We start from the raw sequence: 25,667 nt of genomic DNA, 5'->3' as shown, positions 1-25,667 counted from the left end.
CCTTGAGCTAATTTTGCCTGGAATACAGAGTTTGGTGAGGCTTCTACATTTTCTTTGTTCATTGAGAAGAAAGGACGATTTATATTATGCATTTGAACTGAAGAAAGGCTGTTTTTGTTTTTGGACTATAAAGTTTATGATGGACATTAAACCTTATGCTGTGGCTACCAGAGACCTACCCTATAATACATACAAACACATGTGTTGGTAGATATTGAACTTTTCTTGAATAGCAATCCTGAAATGCTCTGCTTTAAAAAATCCAATGTTTTCCATGTGGTTCTCATTGGTGGATTTCTGCAGAAAGACTTGCATATGTGGTCAGATGAGCCTCTGGTTATGTCCATGGAGGTCTATCTCGTTTTAGATTCACTATATAATTTATAAGTTTGCTAAGCTATTGTTAAACCTAATGGTATGTTTGCGCTTTAAAATAAGTATTTTTGCTATTTATAGTGGCATCACGGGCTATAATTTTGGATATTCCCTGTCTCATACTTCAGAAAAGCGCAATAGTAACCTGGTCATTATGTGCATTTTTACAGGAGAGGACCCTTTGACAGACGACCAAAATAATCATGACATCAACTCTGTGGCTGGTGTCCTGAAGCTGTACTTCCGAGGCTTAGAAAACCCTCTCTTTCCCAAGGAAAGATTTAACGATTTGATATCTTGTATCCGTAAGTCATCTTTTTGTCCTCAGAAAGTCTTCCTTTTCCTTGCTTACTTCACTAAAACCCTCCATCCTTCTTCCTCATGATGGCTGTTCTGTATTCTGGCCAGCATTTCCTAGAAGAGGAAAAGAATGACTACATGTCTTGAAGGCAATTTGTCCCACATCTGCGCCACTCTTGGTAGAAAGTTTAGTCATAATCGCAGCTGGGACCGCTCCCTTTTTCAACATGATTATGTATAACTCTTTGTGGCCAACACAGCAGGAACGCATTCCTGCAGGCATAATAGAGGCTTGTATTCGGTTCAGTAATTGTCTTGTCTTTCATGTAGAGCTCAGGTTCAGGCAGGCAGCCACAGCAGCTACGAGGCATGGCAAGCACAGGCACAAATTGCACTCTACTCTGATCTTCTCTGAGCTATCGGGATTGAAGTGCTGCTTAGATTCAGGAGCAGAAGATATCAAGGACAGAGAAAGTCTTCTACTGGCAGAACAAATAAAAAAAAATAGCTGTTAGATTGTCATTAATCAATATCTGGCTCCGCTAATCTAAAATGACCAAATGTAGAGTCCAAAAAAAGTAATTCTGGATATAATGTTTCGCTGTAGTGTTCACCTCGTCCCTGAAGCCTAATTCAGCAGTATGCAGGGTGATAGCTTACAAAGCGTGGGTTATTCCTCAGGACTGTAGTGTCCTGTAGGTGAAGTCATGTTCATACAGGTGTGACCAGAGGGCTAATATCCAGTTTCCTTTTCGCGATTGGACTTGAATTTACATCTGTAAAAATCCAGAAGTCCATTGTACAATTACTTAAAATGCAAGCTGCAGCATACTCTTTGTGTGCATCAGATATGAAAAGCCTAAGGCTCCATTCACATTAGTAATATGGATGCCATAGAGGGAGGTTAACCCTTGCACTCAGTAGCTCAATTGTTTTCTGGGTTACTAGATCACCTTTATTGCCCTTTAGTTTTTATTCATCCCATGAGGCACTGGTTTAACGAAGCGTAATACACTATACTGTGGAAATCCTGAGGAAATGCTGGGCTAAGTATAGCTCTGCAGAGCTCAGCAACAAACACTAACAAAAGGGCACATGTCCAGGGAGCAGTTCTCCGGGACATGGAAGCAGGGCCGGACTGGGACTAAAATTCAGCCCTGGCATCTGAAGTTACACAGGCCCACTTGTCACATGGTGACCGTATAATATCTTTGTACACTTGTAGGTTACAAGAAGTGAGGGGAGTGTAACACGACTATATAACATATAATTACAGCTGTATCCAGCATTACAGTTCAGCCCCCATAGAATGTTATACAGCACAGCCCCCATAGAAGCACAGCCCCCATAGAATGTAATGCAGCACAGCCCCCATAGAATGTAATATAGCACAGCCCCCATAGAATGTAATGCAGTACAGCCCCATAGAATGTAATGCAGCACAGCCCCCATAGAATGTAATATAGCACAGCCCCCATAGAATGTAATACAGCACAGCCCCCATAGAATGTAATACAGCACAGCCCCCATAGAATGTAATACAGCACAGCCCCCATAGAATGTAATGCAGTACAGCCCCCATAGAATGTAATGCAGCACAACCCCAATAGAATGTAATGCAGCACAGCCCCCATAGAATGTAATGCAGCACAGCCCCCATAGAATGTAATGCAGCACAGCCCCCATAGAATGTAATGCAGCACAGCCCCCATAGAATGTAATACAGCACAGCCCCCATAGAATGTAATACAGCACAGCCCCCATAGAATGTAATACAGCACAGCCCCCATAGAATGTAATGCAGTACAGCCCCCATAGAATGTAATGCAGCACAACCCCAATAGAATGTAATGCAGCACAGCCCCCATAGAATGTAATGCAGCACAGCCCCCATAGAATGTAATGCAGCACAGCCCCCATAGAATGTAATGCAGCACAGCCCCCATAGAATGTAATACAGCACAGCCCCCATAGAATGTAATACAGCACAGCCCCCATAGAATGTAATACAGCACAGCCCCCATAGAATGTAATACAGCACAGCCCCCATAGAATGTAATACAGCACAGCCCCCATAGAATGTAATGCAGCACAGCCCTCATAGAATGTAATGCAGCACAGCCCCCATAGAATGTAATACAGCACAGCCCCCATAGAATGTAATGCAGCACAGCCCCCATAGAATGTAATGCAGCACAGCTCCCATAGAATGTAATGCAGCCCCCCCCCCCCTCCATAGCCCCACAATCCAGTTATCACTCATTGATGTATATATAAGAAAAACAACAACTCTCTACTCACCTTTCCTCATGCCCCGCGCTGCTCCAGGCTCCGGTCTCAGCAGCTGCAGTCTGCCCGCCCGACACACAGCAGGTGCGCGATGATATGACGTCATCACGCACCCGCAGTGTCAGCAGCAGAGCAGGGAATAATGGGAGAGGGAGCGACAGCAGATGCTCTCTCCTCCATCATTGCATTCAACTGTACCTGCATCATAGACGCCGGTATTGCTGAATGCGGGGCGCCGGGGAGTGTGCCGACAGTGGGGGGAGTGTGCCGACAGCGGCACACTCGAGCGGCCCACTACTGCCACCGGCCCTTCTGGCATTTGCCAGAACTGCGCGATGGCCAGTCCGGCCCTGCATGGAAGTGATGCTGTAGCCTGGTTTAATTCCATAGCAGCATTGGCCTGGAAGAATCCAATGGCTACTCTTCTTTTTTGGCTCTGTAGACTGTGGTACTGCACTTCTAGGGCTTTCCCATTTCAGGACAATGACGCATGTGCCCCTTGTCCTACTCGGTTATTGTGGAACGTCCAAGACTTTACATTGCCATTCCTGACGACCACGTGTCTTTGTGGAAGTCAGAAAACCACTTTAAGTTGATACCTGTAGGCTTTTAAGCTAAAACGAGTTTTGTCCATTTACCATATGTAGTGGGAAAGCTTCTAGCAGGCTAGAGCGGTATAAGGCATATTATATGACTACACTGTGGCATACAGAAGTATGCTTCACCATCTACCTCATGCAGTATAGTTCACATGTGCTCATATAATGAGGACTTCTTCTCTTATTTTCATTTTACCTAATAAAAAAATTACAAGCCACTTAGTATGCAACAATGCTTGACTATATGACCTTCCTTAACATCTGGTAGAAATTATTGGAAGGTGAAGAATGACTCCTGTTTTTTTTTCAGCAGTGGTGTGTTCCTGGTGAATTTTTAGCTTTATGGCTGTGTGCATAAATGGCTTGGGTTTTGTTCTCATTATTTGGTTTTCCAATAATTTTAACTACAACTAAAGTTCAATTTATGCCTTGCCTTGATAAATCCTGCAGCCCTGAAAGACTCCCAAAAGGTTAATGGGCTATCTATTTCTGTGTAACTTCTAGATAAAAAAAAAATGTATCTCCTCTTAATACCTATTTTAGAGACACCATGTCACACTCACAGGGGTCTTAAAGGTTGTTGTAATGGAATTGTTTGTTTGAAGAAATTCTCATACTGAAAAGGCCCTGGTCCTTTCTTTTTTTTTTTTTTCAAGGACAGTAACTGACTCATGTGGATCTCCTCAAAATACACTACACCTATCTGTCTAAAGGCACCCACACATATTAGTCCTACGTCAGCCGAAAATGCACATTAGACCCATATCGGCTGAAGACTCGCAGTAGTCTAACGGCGTGAAGAGCACATACTAAACCTGTGACTGTGCACTACACTATTAGAGTCTACATCAACATATAGGACTGTGATGACGAAGGGATCCAGATGGTTAGTGAAAAACATGAGTGACCGAAAGTGCAGAAAAATCAACCAGAGAAGTCAAAAATTGTGAAATACAATTAATCTTTATTAGAGATCAGAAGATGACAAATAAAAAAACATTAGTCTAACGGTGGTCTGAACACACTGACATTGACACGTTCAGTTGACAGTGTATTGTGTATAGGGGGAGGCCTCCCAATTGTCCACCGACAGACTGTCTAGCGAAGAAGAATCCTGCATGTCCAATTTTGGACTACCAATCCTTTTGTTCTCTGAGCGCCACAGATGTCTGGCATCAGCACTTTCATAAAGAACACAGGAGTGCTCGGCCAGCTAAGCGCTACTGTGTATGAAAAAGACTTGGGAGATGGTGGATGAATGAATAATCAGCCAAACCATCGTTCAGACAACAGCTTTGTAAAGATTATGGGACGGGCTTGAATTTTTGGCGTTATTGGGAGAGCTACGTAAACCAGAACCACCTGGCAATGGATTCTCTGCGCACAGAACAAAAGGATTGGGTTATTGAATTCCAGCTGCCAGATCCATTTTCCCTCCAACATAATATATCCTGGGTGAGTCGGGAGTCCTGTATACATATTACATGAACAACCAATTCTGCTGAAATTGGAAATTTCAGCCAGCTTTTATAAAATGTGTATCCACACATCGCCCAAACACTAGCCTGGGTGTAGCATGAGTACTCCTCTGTGCTTTCATTGTTAGACTACAGGATATGTTATTTCTAAAGATTTCCTTGTAACGATCTCATGACAATGTCACTTTAAAAAGTTAGATCATATTCAGATGGCCATATTGTAGCAGATTTTAACATCTGTATTACCACTACAAATCTTAGCCTGCCTGTGAGTGTATTGATCTGAATTAACAGCATCCCAAATCCCGGTTAGTTTGAGTTATAAAGCCCATAGAAATAATACGAATACTAAAATTGGCCCATGTTATGTCCTTATGGAAATGGGATACAAAATTAAAGGTGAACATTGGCTCTACAGCGCAAGGATTTTGCCAAACAAATCCTTCTATCTCCCTTTTGCATTTATGTAACTGTGGTGGGGAAGTGGGATATTGAGGCTAACTGCGGTCAGATTTGATTGAGTAGCTGTAGTTCCATAGAGACCCTCTTACTTGTGCCGTGCCTGGAATCTGTCTCTAGCTTTTTCTGGTGATATACCTAATAAACATTCAAACAAGCCAGAACCTAACACCTTCCCCTCTGCCAAACACACCTAAATTCTCATTGATTGTGCTACTAGAAAATGCATACTCTGCTCGGAGTGAATTGTGTTGCAGTGTCTCATGCTTTATACATATCATATTTTTTACTATTCATTTATTCCGTGTCTTCAAGGGCAATGTTCTGATCTGACTAATATAGAGCGCTTTCTGGGCTAAAATGAGACTAAACTCCATCTATTAGAGACTATTCTTTACATTCTTTGGTGTAGAATTTCTCACCTCAGGAAATGACACAATATCTTTCTGCAGTGTCACAAGCCTTTATTCCCAGGAGCAACACATGGAGAAAGCGAGTGTTGAGCAGGCATTGTGGTGTCTGGCTGTAGCACAGCCCACAGAAGAGACACTTAATCATTACTGAGCATGAGAAATCTTAGACCACATATCTGCTGTCTTGCTGGTGGCAGCCCAACGTGCAGCATCCGCGTAATAAAGATTAAATAACCGAAAAGCTTTTATTTCCTCAGTGCAGTCATATCCCCAGAACGCTTTGTGTCAGGACTTCCCAGAAGTAGCCTTTCCTTGCTAGATTGTACCTTTCCAAAATGATCATTTACTGAAAGGTTCTAAGGTTTCAGCGGTCATAGTGCAGCCTTTGGTTCTGATGTATTGTGCATGGGCTGTGCTTGATATATTGCCATACACGATCTGGTACTATAATAAAGCACCCAGATGATCAAAACAGATTTCCTGTAAAGAATCTATCGTCACAAAATAAAATCTAATTGATTTTTTTTGTTGTTTTTTTTTTTAATCAAATCGTTTTTATTAAAGTAATCAGTCCAACAATAACACAGATATCTAGATTTTTTTTCTCCGCCTTTTTTATTTTTTTGTAACTCCAACTAGTACCACCTCTCCATTGACTATCTGAGTTTGCATAAAATTATATTACCTATATCAGGTGTGTCAAACTGCATTCCTCGAGGGCTGCAAACAGGTCATGTTTTCAGGATTTCCTTGTACTGCACAGGTGATAATTTAATCACCAACTCATTATCTGTGTAGGTGATTAAATTATCACCTGTGCAGTACAAGGAAATCCTGAAAACATGACCTGTTTGCATCCCTCGAGGAATGCAGTTTGACACCCCTGACCTATATAGTACATGGACCAAATACCTCACATATCAAACACGGTGAAATCGTGACATTTCTTTTGTCTGACATAGTATATTACTATTAAAGAACAAGTGTATTGAAAATAACTTCTCTGGTGAGCTCTTCCGACACTGCCATTGGGCATTTCAGCTCAGCACCTCTTCTATTAAGGGTAGAGTATTTGCCAGCCAATGCCTAGCTATAGCCTTTCAGCTTTGATACAATATTTTTGCTTTGTTTACGGGGCGAACTTCCAATCTTTCCCACATGGTTTAACACACACATCTTGAGACCTAGAGGTATATGAATGGTATCGACCTCTGAGACTAGTCTGCCCATAGCACAGCCATATGGGGGCAGGACCAAAACATATAGAGTAAATCTTACCCGGTCCGAAGGCCCATCCTATATAGTATTTTATGGGTTCTGTTTACTCTAGCTATAAGAAATAATTGAGATCTTTGAGTTGCACTTATTGATACTTTTCCTGGTGTCTCTAGAATATCCTCTCAGTTCTCTTGAGTAATTAGTCCCACATCATTCTTCCATTTGTTTATTTGTAGCCATACTGTCTCCTAGAATCTTTAATAGCAAAGAATTATACATAAGAGGGGTAAGGACCTTAGTAGTTTTAGCAGTCTCCACCGAGTCCAGTATCCCATTAAGTGAAATAGTCAAATCCGAGGTAGATTCCTGGGCTCTTCCAGCATGCCGCAATCGTAAAGATCTGACAAATTCAAATGAACTAGTGTCCTTCCTCATCTAATTAATGCAACTACTTCAATCCCTTCCTTTTTACACTTCTCAAAACCATCCAAACTCGGCCTTTCCTCAAAACAGGAGTCATTCCAAATAGGAACATATTTAAAGTATTCCATTACCACCCCTTCTTACAGGACCTCCAAGTTTTATGAATAAGAGTTTCTCGGAAAACCCGTATAATTGACCTTAAACTTGCCTGCCTCTAGATAAATATGTATCAGATTTCCATCCTCATCCAGAAATGTTAGTATTACGACCCCTGCCCCTGTGATCCCATTCAAAGCCCATCCTGTAAAATGTTGTAACTGAGAGGCTAGAAAGTATCCCCAGGTGTGCAGTAATGCTAATCCCCTCCCCGCAGGTTTTTAGGAAACTCTTCCACCTTTATTACAGCTATTACTCTCCTCCAGACCAAATCCCTTAAAATATTGTGCATCTCTCTAAACCAGTATTTAGGAATCCATGTACATGAATTATGCAGAGCTATGTAGACATATGGCACGTTTGTCCTCCCCAGAGTCGATACCATTTACCCCAATCACCCACTTTGTTTGGATCTAGTTATCAGTGGACAAAGATTCAAAGGGATATAGTTTTTTGTGACATAAGTTCCAAGATATTTGAATTTTGAAACTATTGGAATATTTAAGAAACTATCTTTCTCAAGGGTATCAATCCTCAACAAAGCAGACTTTGACCAATTTATAGTCCCAAAAGTATTCATAATTTCCATTATAATTGGAAGTGAGTTGGTCATCTTGTTAACAAATAATAAAAGGTCATCCGCATAGATATCAACCCATTTTCCTTTTATTTCCATATTTAAAACCCTCTAGCCCAGGCTATTGCCTAGTCATCCAGGGGCTCAATAGCCAGGGCAAAAAAGTGGCGTAGACCACGGCCAGCCATGCCGCGTTCCCCTGTATAGCTCTAGATTCTCAGAGATATCTCCATTCACTCTTCTTTTAGCAGATGGACCTCTGTACCCATTGAATGAAGTTAGGTCCAAACACCATTTTCTTTAAAATTGCCCCAATGTAACCCCACTCCACACTATCAAAAGCCTCAGCCGGCGTCTAAGGATAAAATAGCTTTTTGCTTAAGATCCATCCACCCGTGCCACTTGCAGGTAAGGAAATGGCCAACGCAGGTTTATAGCAGTTGACTTAGAGGACATAAACCCTGCCTGGTCAGGATGAATTACTGATTCATTCACTGTGTTCAGATGGGAAGCAAGGGTTTTGGACAGAACTAACATCTGATGTCAATAATGATATCGGCCTGTATGAATCGGGTACCTCATTATCTTTCCCTTCTTTGGGCACAACAACTCTTACAGCCTCATAAAGTGAGTTTGGGATCATCTCAGATAAAAGGCATTATTTATAATTTCAAATAATGTGGTAATAATTCTTCCTCAAAATATTTAAATACTTCAATTGGAAGGCCATCTACCCCCAGGAGCCTTATCATTAGGCATTTTTCTTACAGCCTGTTGAATTTCTTCCAAGAAAATTAACTGAACAAAAAAAAAAAAATCCCTGTCTTTATCCTCTATGGAGCTGAAGGTTATCCCAGACAAATAGCCCATCAAGTCCTCCTGAGCTTAATTAACCCCAGATGAGTACAAACTAGAATAAAAGCTGCACAGGATTTCAAGGGTCTTAGAGATGCATTGCGCTCCTCATCTCTAAATTGATATATGAAAGCTTTTTTTGGGAAGGGGGGGGGGCTGCACCATCCATGCAATTAACCGACCAGTGGTCTCAACCTCCTCACAACAATACTGTTTTAAAACCATACATTTTATTGTTGACTTGCTCCATTTGGAAAGATTTTAGTTGTTTTTGAGACTCCTTCTATCATGTTAAGTTTTCAGGGCTATTATACAAAATGATTGATGCCTCAGTTTTCCGGACTTTATTTTTAAGTTTATACTTTTCCATTGGAAATTATCTTGAACAATCTTTTTCTCTCTAATCAATAACCCACCCCCCTTGGAAAGGCTTTCATGGTATCCCATGCCATATTAATTGGCTCCGAACCCTAACTAATAGCAAAAAATTGCTCCAATCTCCCACTAACATTCTTACAATCTATAATTTCCATCCAGGACAGATTTATCTTCCATCCTTACGAAAATCTAGCACTTATTGGGTGCAGTTACATCTTTAACAAAAGAGTATAATGGTCTGATAAAGATCTAGGGGAATATTCGATATCAGTGAGCACTGGGATCATAAGCAAGTTGCATAACAAGAGGTCAATTCTGGAGAGGGAGTAACATGTTGATTTGGTGCAGGAGTAAGCATTTCGGTTGGGAAAAACTTCTCCCTCCAGATGTCAACCAAACCTGCCTCCGCTATAACGCAGCCAAATGGGGAGATGGAGTCCTCGCCTCCAGAAAATTTATACCTACAAGGGTTACAAATATTATTGAAGTCTCCCAATCTGCTAGTTTCATTAGAATTTTCCTGAGTGGTACATTCAAGTAAGGAGAGGGAACGTATACTACGACAATGGCACATTGAAAATCGGAAGTTAAAGGGAACCTGTCAGCCGGATTGTGCACAGTAACCTACAGACAGTGTCAGGTCGGCGCCGTTATGCTGATTAAATTGATACCTGGATGATGAAATCAGTCTTGTGGTTGTTGTGTAATCTGTATTTTCAGTTTTGTGTTAGTGATATGCCCATGTTGTGGGGCGGCCTGTGTGGGGGGTTTGCATGTGGTGCTCTGATTAGGTATTCATAATGCAGACTGCTGACAGGTCACTGATCCCTCACTGACCGGCCCCCAATTTTGCATACTGAATATTATATGTTCTGGGGAAAAAAAACACCCTCAGCAGGCAGAAGACAGAGGCATGATCGCATGTATAATGTGCACTAAATTGCTTCATTTAGTCATATACATTGATTTTGAAAAAAACAAAAATCTTTGTCAAAATGGCACCTGTGCAGTAGCATCTATCAGGTCACCAATAGATTCTACTGCGCAGGCACGGCCAGCTCCATTTTGAGTTGTTGTTTTTTCCAGAATCAATGTACCGGTATATGACTAAATAAAATAGTTTAATGTGATCATGCTGCAGCGCAGGTACCGGCATCTGTCTGCTGAGGGTGATTTTTTTTTAAAGTACATCTAATAATCAGTATGTAAACTAGGGGGCCGGTCAATGAGGGATCAGTGACCTGTCAGCAGTCTGCATTATGAATAGCTAATCAGAGCACCACATGAAGACCACCCCACAGACCACCCCGGGGCACGAGCAGATCATTAACACAGAACTGAAAATAAAGAATTATAAACAACCACAAGACGGATTTCATCAACCAAGGTATCATTGTAATCAGTATAACAGCGCCGACCTTTACACTGTCGGTTACTGAGCACAATCCTGCTGACAGGTTCCTTTAAATAACGAGCACCTACAAACCTCCTCTCATCAGGCTTTTATGCACTATAAGTGTTTGAAGCAATTGGTGTACAAAGGGTGCAAGCTGAACCCCATCAAAGACCTATGCATCAAACCAACAATCTCTTGATCTATGCATTTCTTGTAACCCTATAATTGCCAGATTGACCATTTTTACATATTCAAAAATTGCATGCCTTTTTGAATTATCCTTCAGACCTCTTATATTCTGTGAGACAAAATTAAGTTTTACCCCAATTTTTTACAATAAAGATAATGATCAAGAGCAGCCCATCCACCATTATGTAATTTTCCAAGCAGTCTATAGATTAGCCGGTTTGCATATGTGATTTGGTTCATGTGTTTAAAGAATCTACTGTAATTGTCTCCAAACATGGTTGATACAAGGAAAATGTATTTAGTCGTTACATAATCAGTGACATCCCAACTCTTTCCCTTCTTCATTTCCTTTTGTCTCTTTTTTCCTATTTCTTACATTTTTATTAGATAAACAGTCCTGGACAATGTATCATAATTGGTTTTAAGATGTAGCTTCATACATTTTACCATTGTATTGAACCTGCATTAGGTGTGGAACCTACGTAGCCTTGTTCACTTGTTTAATTGTAATGTTATATATCTTGTATATGTTAATACAAATTGAACCATAAAGAATAGTGGGGTGTCAGGAATCTAATGGCCACTAGTATTAATGGCCTGTCTTAAGCACAGGCCATCAATTTGAAGATAAGTCCACTAAGTCGATTGCTTCGAGTCCGCTGCATTCCATGTACAGCATTCATTTAAAAATGGCTTATTATACTTCTAAAGATGACCTGTCACTGCCTCTGGCACGTCTGTTCCTATAGTATAACAATTTTTGAGCATTGTGTTCTGACGTCCCTCTGTCATTCCCGCTAGAAATATCTAAATACCTTGATGGCTGGGTGTACCGTATGACGCTGTCCAGACTATGGCAGGACACATGCTTTTGACAAGAGCAATACTAAGGCTCAATTGTCATTTTAGCCATACATTTTCACGAATAACAGAGGAACTGCTTGACACAGAGTTCTAAGAAAAGATACTGCCGGATTGGTATTTCCTGGGGAATAAATTTGCTACAACTACATGTCCGGATGATGACAGACCTTCTGTAAGAATGACTCGCTTGTGCGTTAATCTCAGGACCAATATAACATTAGAGGCTGCTTATTATTCCAATCATGTCGTCTTGTGACAGGAGTGGAGAATCTCTATGAGAGGGCCATGCACATCAGGAAAATCCTGCTGACACTGCCCAGGACTGTGCTCATAGTCATGCGATACCTCTTTGCATTTCTCAACCAGTAAGTATCCTTTCAATCTAAGTTACGTGATTTTATTACACTTATTTGTTTCTAGTAATATCACTATCCTTAATTAGTCAATTAAAAGGGTTGTCCGGCCTTGAACTACATCGTTTGTACTTTGTGCTGTGATGATTTTCCAGGAGCAGCAGGCGTGTGACCACAGGTATACATGCAATCACATGCCAACTAGATGGGCGCAGCCTCACTCAATCAAGTGTATTAAGCGAGGCTGGACACAGTCTAGTCGGCATGTGGCTATACGTATGCAAATCGCATACTTGTTATCACACGACTGCCCTCTCTTCACATAACTCAGTGTACATGATGTGAGGATTCACAAATCTGCAGTCACGTAGAGTAACTACAGACTTGTACCCCAAAGCCGGACAACCCCTTTAAGGATATAGCTAATGCTACTGAAACCGCATGTCGAAGAAATTTCACAGAACATTAATGTTTATTATTTATCATGTTGTCTAAGTATTAGTATGCCCCAGTAACTGAGCTACCGTCACCTTCGCTTTTGTTTCTTTCCAGCCTTTCTCAGTATAGCGATGAAAATATGATGGATCCATACAACTTGGCAATCTGCTTTGGGCCTACGTTGATGCCTGTTCCAGACGTTCAAGACCAAGTGTCTTGTCAGGCTCATGTGAATGAAATAGTTAAAACCATAATCATCCACCATGAGAATATTTTTCCAGATGTTAAAGAGCTAGAAGGCCCAGTATATGAGAAATGTATGGCTGGCGATGACTACTGGTAGGTCTTCTGGGATCACACATCCAGGGCTGAAGTATTGGAGTTCTACCTTCTAGTTGGAGACCAGTATGTTTCTATTTTCCCATTGCTGCTTCTAGGCTCCGCTACACTAATATCCCAGTCTGCGCTGACCATAAATAATATAACTGCCTTCCCACATCATGTAAGAAATACAGCAGCGTCTCCTTTCTTCTACTGTTGCTGGATTATCTTATGACCTGATGATTTGTTCGTATATCTAAATAAGGACCTATCATCAGGTTAAAAGTGACCAGTTTTTATTTTATTCCCACTGCTCCCCTGAGACCAAATAACTCCTGCAGCCAATCGAGTCATTATGTCAGTTATTATTTGGGGACCACCATGGGGCCCTTGGTAAAATGAAATGTGGTAGTGCAGTCACTTTTAAGTAGCTGTTCACAGGCATAAGTCTCTTTACAATACTATGGGAGGTATTGGTATGTGACACTACACACCACTCTACAAACAGGCAATCCCCACGTGTTGCTTCTGTCTAACATCCACAAATCATGCAGCCGCTGGGACTCGAACATAATATACACGCATGCCCGAGCATGCTCTGATAAAACATTATCCGAGCACTTTCACTCATCACTGCTTATTATAACTAATCACCATTTGTACACACTGAAATAATTGAATACGGTTAGATGTGTCAGAAGGCAGTAATATATACAGTATGTCGAGTTGGACACATAGGCCTGCAGACTATAATGCTCATTTGTACAGACATTGCTTTTAGTTGCAGATAACCTAAACATGACGGGGTAAAGGCACGCTTCGCTGATTTATTTGGTGTAGAATGTACATGACTTGCAATCAGCCTCTGTTATGTTGTTCGATCCTTTACATTTCATATTTCCTGTACTTGTAGTGACAGCCCTTACAGTGAACATGGCACATTAGAAGAAGTTGATCACGATGGTGGCAATGAGAATCACACAAGTGAAGATGGTATTTACGTCTCGATTTATTTTCCTAATTCGCTATTTACAACCCTACATATACATGGAAATGTAGAAATGGGCAGCAGATCTCTTCACCCCTTGTACATGCACATGGTAATTCTGTCCATCAGAGGGCTAAGCTGACCGTGACATAATCGGTATGGCCGGCTTTACACTGTAGAAAACAATCCGATGTTCTACAACCTACGTGGAATTAGATTTAGCATTTGCGATAAATGTTTTAGTCCTAAGTGGAGAGGGCATTGCATTTCTAGGAATACATGCAATCCCTCTGTAAATCTTGTGTAAATGAAGATCTTTGTTATAAGCGTGAAACTGTTGTGGAGTTTATATTCATGGTGAGGGATGCCCAGGTCAGCAAATCATGTGTTTGTTGTTATTGATTTGTTTCATTCTGCCACACAAGCACCGTCAGAAAATAGCATCATTGATTGGTAACGCCAGAGATCTTACTATAAGATGGTATTTGCCAAGATTTATTACATTTATCTATCCAAATGACTTAACAGATTTAATCTCAAGCCTGCATATTGGCATGTGTCCTAAACAGTGATTTGTGCAAGATTAATATACCTTGCTGGTTCAACTGGTATTTCCCAGACAAAGATACACAGTACCTTTTAGCTGCATTATTTTAGTTATTGCAATGAATGTTCAATCCTATTGGTTCACTGGCAAAACACATCGAATTGCCTCTTCGGGGAGGATAGGAGCTGTAGTGCCACCTACTGGAAGAAGCGATCTTAAAGTCAAGATCAACCGTTTGTATGGAGTCTGTCAGAACAAAATGACTATTCAAACTAATTCCCACCTCTTGATGTTTCACTCCGATGCCAATCATGTACATACACCTTCCCACCGGCTTGTTTTCCCTTTATTTCCACCCCTCTTCATCTTTAACAGCTCTGGTTTCATAGAGCCAGAAAACCGTGGCGATAGATGGAAACCAAGCAGGTGGGAAGGTGTATATAAATGATTGGCCCTGCCGTGGAGCACCGAGCTCCCATACTTGGTTTGAACAGTCATTCAGTGCTGACAAAACATAAAAAGATAGATATATATATATTAAATTGTGTATACAAACTAACTTGTACTGGAATAACATTGATCATATTGTGATAGTGGCAGCTGTCAAGGTGTTGGATATATTGGTCATCAAGTGAACTGTCACTTCTTAAAATTGATTTTAGAGGAAGGAAAAATAAACAACCAAACAGTACTTGTTAACTTTAAAAGCCAAATTATGATGGGTCAATTATTGGGTTTAAAGCATCATCAAAACAGCAGGTCTTGTGGGTTGCTCCCATTATGTAGATCAGGGGTCTCAATCTCAGCTGGGTATATGGGCGGCACACAGAAAAACATTTAATTTCGGGGGCCGCATTATTTGCATGACAAAATGACATTTTAGTGATACCATTTTTTCTCTATACACCTTTTGAACTGGTCCCTATCTTGTAGTAATGTGCCCCATGCCGGTCCTCATCTTGTAGTAATGTGCCCCATGCCGGTCCCTATCTTGTAGTAATGTACGATGCCGGTCCTCATCTTGTAGTAATGTGCCCCATGCCGGTCCCTATCTTGTAGTAATGTGCACCATGTCGGTCCCTATCTTGTAGTAATGCCCCATGCTGGTCCCCATCTTGTAGGTAGTAATGGGCCCCATGCCGGTCCCATTCTTGTCGTTATGTCCCCCATCCATGTCCCGATATTGCAGACATGTGTCCCATCCAGTTTCCCTCATATATTGCAGACATGTGCCCCATCCAGTTTCCCCCCTATATTGCAGACATGTCCCCTATCCAGTTTCCCCCCTATATTGCAGACATGTCCCCATCCAGTTTCCCCCCCTATATTGCAGACATGTGCCCCATCCAGTTTCCCCCCCTATATTGCAGACATGTCCCCCATCCAGTTTCCCCCCTATATTGCAGACATGTCCCCCATCCAGTTTCCCTCCTATATTGCAGACATGTCCCCCATCCAGTTTCCCCCATATATTGCAGACATGTCCCCCATCCAGGTTCACCCATACATTGCAGACATGTCCCGCATCCGGGTCCCCCCCATATATTGCAGACATGTGCCCCATCCAGGCCCCCCCATATGTTGCAAACATGTGCCCCATCCAGGTCCCCCCCATATGTTGCAAACATGTGCCCCATCCAGGTTCCCCCATATATTGCAGACATGTGCCCCATCCAGGTCCCCCCCCCCATATATTAGACATGTCACCCATCCAGGTGCCCCCATATATTGCAGATCGGTCCCCCATCCAGGTGGGCCGCATGAAGCAGCCGGAGGGGCCGCGTGTTTGAGACCTCTGATGTAGATGGTGGTACCTACCAAAAGTGTTCTAAGAAAGGAGAAGGGGTGGACTGAAGACAAATACACATCTGTTCATTGGAGGACCAATCGGTGAGCTTATAGCACTTTAACTGGTTGCCCACCCTTGTAAAAGTATATAAAAGCTACTTATATTTGTATAAATCAGAAATCAAACAGTAATACCTAACCCATCCACTACCACTAGAAGGCTTCTTGGCTCCCTGCTGTTGTCTATATTCTGAGTGCTGCAGCCGATCACTGGCCAAAGTAGTGAATTTAGTGTCACCGCCAGTAATGGGCTGTAATGGTAACATGGCTATGGCAGGACATCATTGGAGACCAGGAAGCAAAGTCCAGCGGGGGCTGAGAGATGTAAGGAAGTGCAGGGTGGAGGTGCATATTAATTATTTTTATTACTCTGCAATATTCAAATGAGTTGTTTTTTTGTAATTACATGGCTGGACAATCCTTTTAAAGGCTCCTAATGGCTTAGTACCAAACACCACATTTTGTCTGGGTGCCACTTTTGAAGTATTCATTCTGAAATTTATTTTAATCTGGCAGTAATAGTTGAAAGGTGCCACATTATTCTGCACATAAAATGATAGAAAACCTTTAATGATAGAGATCCCTTTGGAAGACATAACGGTAATAGCTGCAATTATCAATTTGTCTTAGTGAGAGATTTACGATCTCTGCTATATTGGCAGCTTTCGGCTTTATTTTTGGTTTGGATTATTTGCCAGCTTTTTGTGATGAATTGTTAGATTTTTGGACTGACAGATACTACTTTCTGTGTTTGATTTTTAGCAAAGAAAAAACAACTTGAATCTCCTAGCATTCTTAGTTTTTCATAATCTATATGCCTTCTGTACAGATTAATGTAGACATACCTCTATTTACAGCCTCTACCTGCAAGAAGCATTAATACAAAAATGAGCCTGGCCGTCTTACTGGAAGCCATCTGCACTGATCTGATCTAATGATGTCTTTTGCTCTTCCACAGCCTTTGAATATGCTGGCTGTTTGGGAACACAACATATTAGTCTATAAACAGAGCAGCCTTGTTTGTTATCTTTTTGATTTTTCGACCTTGCTGCCCACTCGTAGAAAGAAAAGTGCAACATGAAAGCGTTTACATTCTAAGTGCTGCATTGTAGAGAAAAATGAGCTCCAGTCATTAGTCGCTTTAATGAAAGCCAGTGTACAGTGGTTCCAAGTTTTAATGCTAAACAGGTTGCTCTAGCCATAGATGCTTAAAGAAAGCTTTCCATGTGTTTAATAGCGGTAAAACTGGTCATACAAATTGGGATTTTTGAATGCTCTGGCAGTCATTAAGGGGAAAGTAGGATAACCGTTTAAATATATTGTCATTTTCATTGTGTTTGCCAACCAAGGTTCTGTGGAATTTGATTGGAGTTTTGTCAGAATACATTAAGGAATTAAGGTATTGATTCATAATAAAACTTGGGAATTAGTTTCCATAAAGGGTTGTTTGAAAGTTATCTCCTACGTATAGGATAGGGAATAACATTCCGATCGCTAGGGGTCCGACCGACATCGTTCCTACTCATCTTGAGAACCAGGGCTCTGAAATGCCCCGGCTACATGGTGTTGAGGTTGTTCAAGTGCACTTCCTCTGTATTCATGCTAGTAGGAGCGTATAAGATCAGCTGAGTGCAGTCTGACGCTCCCATTAAGAATGAATGGAGCGGTTGTGCAAGTGATTGACCTGTTATTGGCATCTGTGGGGGCCACTCAATGGTTACAGACTTATCCACTGTCCTGTGGCTAGGGGTAACTTTTAAACTTCCTTTACGTTATATAGGCAGATCACAAAAATATCTGTTTATTTTCACAAACAAATTTATATGTATTATTTCTCATTTGTGTCTTTCTCCTAGTCAGTGTTAATATTCTCGAAACTTTTGATTTGTAGAGTGTGAACCAATTGAAGCCATAGCCAAATTTGACTATGCAGGACGATCTGCTCGAGAGCTGTCGTTTAAGAAAGGCGCATCTCTTCTCTTGTATCATCGCGCATCTGAAGACTGGTGGGAAGGACGACACAATGGAATTGATGGACTAGTGCCCCACCAGTACATTGTTGTCCAAGACATGTAAGATTTACATTGAGCAGAGATTCATTCGTTTTAAAACAAACTTGTATCACACACACTTTTTTTGTTTTGGTATTTTTAGGGATGACGCATTTTCAGATTCCTTAAGTCAGAAAGCGGACAGTGAAAGCAGTAGTGGTCCAGTGACTGAAGATAAGTCCTCATGTAAAGACATGAACTCACCAACTGACAGACACCCAGACTTGTATTCCGGCAGGTAAGAGTCTCACTATCCATTGTTCATACCTTTTTGCCTCCTTACCCCTCCCTTTTCCCTACATCATTTTTCCAGAAAACACATAAAAATATTATATAAAACATGATCGTTCCCATAGCATCTGTCTGTACTTTGTGACTACTATATATTTTAAGATACTGATTTAAATAATAAATAAAATCTGTATTCTGTTATTGACAACGCAGGCATAGAAGGCGCACAGATCCACCACCTCCTTCTCGTCGCTCAGGCAGGTCAAGTGATAGTCACTGCCCAGTACATCCTCCACAATCTCTGAACAATTTATCAATGGAAATTGGATCTTCTAATATTTCGAGCCATTGTAGCCCACGTGCCCTTTTACAGAATCGCAACCTTAACACTGACAGCCCTGAACGTAGACGTAAACCAGGCCATGGAAGTCTGACCAACATAAGCCGGCATGAATCCTTAAAAAAGTTAGACAGTCCACCTATACGAAGATCTACATCTTCAGGACAGTACACAAATTTTAATGACCACAAGGCTCTTGACCCAGAGAGTATTGCTCAGGTATGTAAAGGAAGTAAACTGTATTGTGCAAAATGATTACTATAGTCAAACAGAACTTGTTATATTCCAGAATTATTTCTGCTAAAAAAGGCCTTTATTTTATCTTGTGAACTTTTAAGTGTAGAATTGACTTTTACACAATACAGTGAACAAGTAATGTTTCTCAAAGTGGACCTGTCACCAGATTTCACAATACAAACTGCATTCATTATGAAATACATTTCTTAGACCTGATGAGGCTGTACTTACTATGAAAATGCTTATCTGACTGGCTGTCTTATCCATTTTTAAAGTTTATTCTCAATCTCTGCCCACTGAGACTGATTACCAGCTCCTCAGTTTTCCTTCTACCTGCTGAGACTGAATCTCCACCCACCTGTCCAGATAGTTCGATCCTCAGTGTTCGTTTTCCCTCCCCCGCTGAAATCTTACGCTGCTCAGTTCAAGCTGCAGCTGGATTGGTGGGGATTGAATAAACGTGTACTCTTGAACAACCCCACGCTTTAGCTGGGCTCATAAAAAGCTCATTTTAAGCTCAGGATTATATAGCCGTTCTAACATCGATTTTCAAAGTAAATAGAACAGCCTCATCAACTATAAAAAAAAAAAAAAATTTAATGTATGCCATTTACATTGTGAAATTTGTTGACTGATCTGCTTCAAAATATTTTATGTGCTGTTTTTTTTTAACCTTGCTTGTTAATCCATACTAAAATAGGGAGTATCCTTAAGCAATCCAATTGCTTAAATGGTTTTTTGAGATGGGAAGAACCTGGAGAAACATCATGACATAACCATAAAAGAACCATTACTTGACTCCACCTTTAAATATGTGATGGCAGCAAAAAAATCACTGATGGCAATCAGACTAGTTCACTACAGTGAAGAATATGCGTCCGTGATTATGATTAAACCCTCTTTTCTCTAGACTTGGAGTATGCCCCCCCCCCCCGGCCATAATTGCTGACCTAGGTGTAAAAAGCTCATTAGAAAGATCTCTGTATTGTCTACACATATATTTGTATCATCAGTAAAAAGCCACGCAAGTAGACTGGGACAAAAGACAATGATCTGTGAATAAAGTAGGAGTCAATAAATAAATGGCAGCAGGCAAAATTTTAACATTAGTGGGGGCTCAAAAATTGCCATTGACAATAAAATAAAATATAGACCGTACAAGAAGGATCAAATGCAGGAGAACAGTAATCCCCCAAGTCCTACAAACAAATGTACGGTATATCTAATAAGAATGAAACGATTGCGTAGCATGGTCCCCCCCCCAAGCACACGGGTGTGTTAAGACTCATATAATGACTAACTGCTGGCCTGCTCCTTTGGTTTGAAGCTAATTTATTGGTTTGACCAGGGCTGTGGAGTTGGTAAGCCAAACCTCCGACTCCTCAATTTCCATGACACTGACTCCGACACCACCAAAATGGATTCCGACTCCACTGCCCTGGGTTTGACTTTTTGGTTATGTAGTTTAGAACTCCATTTCATACTAACAATTATAAATTATGTATTTTCCAGAATTCAAGGGCTGTATTCTAATGTGTGTGATTTTTTTTTTTTTTTCTTTGTATCTTAAGCAGGATATAGAAGAAACCATGAACTCGGCCCTTAATGAGCTACGTGAGCTTGAACTACAGAGTTCTGCAAAACATGCCCCGGACGTTGTACTGGATACACTTGAGCAGATCAAAAACTCTCCCACTCCAGCAATATCAACAGAATCTCTAAGTCCGCTTCACAATGTCATGCTCAAGAACACTGAGCCCCAAATCCGGCGTAGCACTAGTACATCTAATGACACAATGAGCACATTTAAGCCTATGGTCACACCTCGAATGGGTGTACAATTAAAGCCTCCGGCTCTGAGGCCAAAACCTATTGTGTTACCAAAAACTAACCCTGGTATAGGATCTTCCCCGGCTGCTCAAGGGGCCGCCGACAAATCATGCACAATGTAATGTCATGCTTAATAGTACTCTATGGGTAGTTAGTTTTGCCATGATATCAGTAGTGGCATGTTTTTACTGGAACTAGAATGAAACAATCACATCTACACTAAGATTTTATTACAAGAAACTGGACTTTGTTGCGTGTTTACAGCCGTAGAGACATAGAAACATACTTGAAGATATGATGCTGCACAAATTGTATACTTTGCAACATAGATCACAATGGCTTCCCACTTCCGTTAGACTTCTCATCTATTCTAGATACACCGTGGGCAGGTGTCCATGTATGTTACTTTACAACTCATAGTGAGTCCAGGGTCTGTGGATACAGGGGTCTATCAGTTCGCAGAGCGGCCTGAAAAAATAGCAAAAACCATCAGTAGTTAGTTCCATAGAAGTTCTCCATTACATTCCTTTGGGGCCTTAGTGCTTGCTGTATAAACCTCTAAAGAAACCTGTGGAAGATCCAGACTATGATTTCTCTGGACTGACGACTATTATCCAGTGTAACCACTGTTATAGTGACTGTATAGTTCCTCTATTTTTGTAATAATGGGGGAAAATGTTAATGTGTACAATATGCACTGCATGTGGTTCTTATGATAGGGTAGACATATCAACGTATGTCTCTATAGGTTTCTGCAGAGAGATGAATATATATATATATATATATATATATATATATATGGAAGAAAGTCTTTTTTGCACATTCACAATATACAGAGAGATGTACAATGCATTGCTACTCAATGACACTGCTGTGCCTGCCTAGATTTCTTCTTGCAAAAAGCATCTTAGGTTTCGGCATGTTTATGTAGCCACTGGTGTTAGTCATGGAGCCAAACTAAAATCTAGAATATATTCTATTTACAGTGAGTTTATCTAATGTTGTGGTTTTTATGTATCATCGGGGCATTAAGGTTAGCGGGCAGAAAATTAACACTATGACACTATATTCTGACATGCCTGGGCCTTAAGATCGTGAACCATTTTTCTAATGGTCATAGATTGGATAATGATTGAATGTCAGCACAGTATTAATGTCAGCCCTGTATCCCAGACAGAACAACTAGATCACAAGTAGTACCACTTTACATCTTTATTGCTTCCTATATGTAATTTATTCATTTTCTTCATGCCTATCTATTAATCCACTAATCTGTTATGGGAGAAGAGTTTACCCTGCTATTAAAACGTACAAACTGCACACTGTTATTACGGAGGCCTCAAATGTTACTTGTTGTTCTAGGCCTACAATATTATACTGGTACTCCTTTTCATTGCTTTATTGTAATAATTTGTGTAGTTGTATATATGATTTGTATATACTTTCAGCCAGCACATTGCTTGTGTTGCTTTTTTTATGCTTTTTTTTAATTATATATACCATATACACTTTTTTGTAGGTTACTTAGTAAATGCATTCACGGTGGATAATAGGTTTTCCTTTAGTGCTAGAATTCAGAATACATTGGCCCAGATAAGCCTGGTGAAGTGCAGTCAACCTTTTTGGAGAGCCATTTGGGATTACACTTAGATTCTATCTATAGACTGCTCCAGTTATTTCCCATCTACAAAATAAAGCCTACTCTTTTTAAGCTACATTTGGGAGAATTATTTTAAGTTGTGAACAGAGCTCCCATATCTCAAATGTGGGGCATGTATAAAAAGAAATAAATAAAACTGATGTGATGCGTTTTTATATATATATATATGTAGTTTAGTATTTTATTATGGCTTCTGTAATAATACGTTATGGATCATGTGGTGTAAAATATCACTACGAAGCTTCCAGTCTACAGAAGCAAGTCATTAGTCGACAAGCTGTATACCTCCTCATTGCAGACTCGAGCCTGTAGTTGAAGCTAGGCCATGGAACTCTGAGTGACTTGGCTTTTCATACATAGCTTTGTCCCAACATGATCATGGATGAGGAAGGAACCTCAGCGCCACAAAAGAAAAAATCAGGCTGTCGGTCGTCTTGCTGCATTGATAGTTTTTCGATCTGGCAAGGAGTCAAAAACCGATATAGACCATATCAGTTTTTGACTCCTTGCCGGATAAAAACTTACCACTGCAGCAAGATCTACAGTCTCATTTTCTTTTGTGGTGCTGAGGTTCCTTCCTCAACAAGTCTGGACCACAAGTCCCTTCCTCAAGCACACAATTCTTTTAAAAGGACAGTGTGGCGGTCTTTCTCCTTCTAATGATCATAGATGAGACGTGGAACTCATAGGAATAAACTGGAATTCTTTTCCTGACATTCAAGCGCAGGCTTAGCCTGGTACTAGTTTATTTTTCTGGTCTGTGTGACATATTATGAGTAATACATGTCTTTTAAGAGTTGGAAATGTGTATATTGTTATAGACGGTGTATACTTATTAGAATTCGTGTCGTACAGGAATGTTAGGAGCCGTGCACTTGGAGAGTACTGCTACATACGTGTGTAGTTTGGTGGTTGTAGGTATTTCCAGTACTGTATGTGGATGTGTGCCGGTGTACGCAGCCCGGTCACTAGCAAGGCCCACGGAGTTCTTGCCGGCACAGGACTAACTCTTGCACAGCCAGGTGTCTGTATAGTCTTTACTGTCAGTTTGGATTACAGTACTGATAGCAGTTTTTTGTTGACTGTTGATTCTTTGTGTTGGTGTACATCTGTAGTATGTACATGTGAAAGTGCCTTTAAACTTTTAGAGGAACTTCAACTTTTTACTCCATGTCTAACATTTTCCTTTACATACAATTCCACTCTCTAAAAAAAAAAAAGTATAACTGAAAAAAAAAAAGTTTAGCATACATTTCAAAGACTCATGTGTGATGTTCAATTGTTGTGATTGATGCACTTTTATGTATATGACTGTACATTTTGGCATGTACCATAACAGGCTTCAAAGTCCATCCAGGTTTGTTCCTCCGTAGATTTTCTTTATAATAAAGATTATAGTTCTGTCAGCCGTTGCCATCTTTTGTCTATTTAAGATACGTTCATTTAGTGGGTATTGTGATAAAATATTTTGTCAAATTATATTAAATGCACACATTTATATCCTTTTTGGTCATGCTAAAAAAAAAGCATACTTACACAGCAGAGTAGCAATAAAATTGTTTTGTTTTTTCTTTTGTGAGTAACTTATGAAATCCTTTGCAGAGCCAGACAAGATGGAAGAGGAGAAAGTGTTTTAGGGATTCTTTCTGGGTTTAGGCCAATTTCACACCTCCGACTTTCATGATCTGAAATAACAGGACTGACTGCGGGTCTCCTGATACGACCGCGACCTCATCAATATGCCAAAAAAGCTGTTGAGTTCTGGTCAGGAGACCCACGGCCATGCGGACATCATGATCCGTTCTTAGAGAGTGAATGTCAGAGGTGTGAAAACGGCCAGAGTTAACATCACCAGCTGATTTATTAAGGCTTGCCATAAATGAAGACTTTTTAATTATATAAAGATAAAACACAACGGCCCCGATACATCATTTGCATTTTTTTCAAGTCATGCTATTTATGAATTTGGAGTAACTTTTTTTTTCTTTATTTTATTTGCATTTAAGTTAAACATTTTTACCGCTCAGGACTTTGAAATCAAACATCTGACAAAATTAAGTGCCTACATGTCAGGATTAGAGATGAGTGAATTTGCTCCGGTTCCCTCTTATTCGGCAGCTATAGCACTTGCCGAATAATCTGCATAGGAAATCCGGCTTACTGGATCACGTCCGCTGATCGGCGCCACAGCTGCGTGTGTCGTGGCTGTGTCACTGTCACGACACATGCATGGAGAGCCCAACAGACAGGCTCTCCATGCATGTGTCGTGATTGTGACACATGCAGCTGCGGCGCTGATAGGCTGGCGCAATCCAGGAAGCTGGGTTTCCTCTGCAGCTTATTCGACAAGTGCTATAGCTTGGTTGTGATATTCTATACCAGCCTTTGGGATGCCCAAAGAAAGTGTCCTACTGGTTTAGTTGTGCAACTGGTTTAGTTGGGGCTAGCCGCTATGAAAACCTCCAAAGCAGATACAAAAAGATGCAGATTGGTGGGTACATCCCCAAAAACTTCCCAATGCTGCACCATGTCCAGACTGGGGATGATGGTTTTAATCTTTGTCAAATGGATGATGTGTTTGGTGTATATGACTCCTTCAGATCTACAGACATGCATGGGTTTATATCTTTGTGTTTTATTTACAGCCCCTTTCACACTATGTGCACACGTTGCGGAATGGGGTGCAGAATTTTCTGCACCAAATCCGCATCTCCTGGCAGAATCTGCAGGTGCAGATTTACTGTGAATTTTATGCGGATTTTACCCCTGCGGATTTCTATCATGGAAGGGTTCAAATCCGCTGCAGTTCCGCACAAAAGATGTGACATGCACTTCTTTTCAATCCGCTGCGGAT

The 25,667-nt window shown here is 40.8% G+C and overlaps 1 protein-coding gene across 4 annotated transcripts in view; it reads left to right on the top strand.

The window, feature by feature from the left end:
• Positions 1-24,219, top strand: part of SRGAP1 (SLIT-ROBO Rho GTPase activating protein 1) — a 205,123-nt gene extending 180,904 nt beyond the window's left edge. For 2 of the 4 annotated variants that reach the window (XM_069764702.1, XM_069764700.1), the window contains exons 15-22: positions 546-680; positions 12,229-12,334; positions 12,875-13,099; positions 13,995-14,074; positions 18,356-18,536; positions 18,619-18,753; positions 18,960-19,305; positions 20,895-24,219. In XM_069764702.1, the coding sequence (XP_069620803.1) occupies positions 546-680; positions 12,229-12,334; positions 12,875-13,099; positions 13,995-14,074; positions 18,356-18,536; positions 18,619-18,753; positions 18,960-19,305; positions 20,895-21,275 (1,589 nt within the window). In that variant the 3' untranslated portion in view covers positions 21,276-24,219. The remainder of the gene's footprint in view (positions 1-545; positions 681-12,228; positions 12,335-12,874; positions 13,100-13,994; positions 14,075-18,355; positions 18,537-18,618; positions 18,754-18,959; positions 19,306-20,894) is intronic. The other 2 variants (XM_069764703.1, XM_069764701.1) reach the window with 2 other exon arrangements.
• The last annotated feature ends 1,448 nt before the right edge of the window (positions 24,220-25,667 follow it).

This window comes from Ranitomeya imitator, chromosome 4 (assembly GCF_032444005.1).
Source record: "Ranitomeya imitator isolate aRanImi1 chromosome 4, aRanImi1.pri, whole genome shotgun sequence".
Lineage (NCBI taxonomy): Eukaryota > Metazoa > Chordata > Amphibia > Anura > Dendrobatidae > Ranitomeya > Ranitomeya imitator.
The sequence above is the reverse complement of the archived record's forward strand: the minus strand, read 5'-3'. Positions and strand labels throughout refer to the sequence as shown.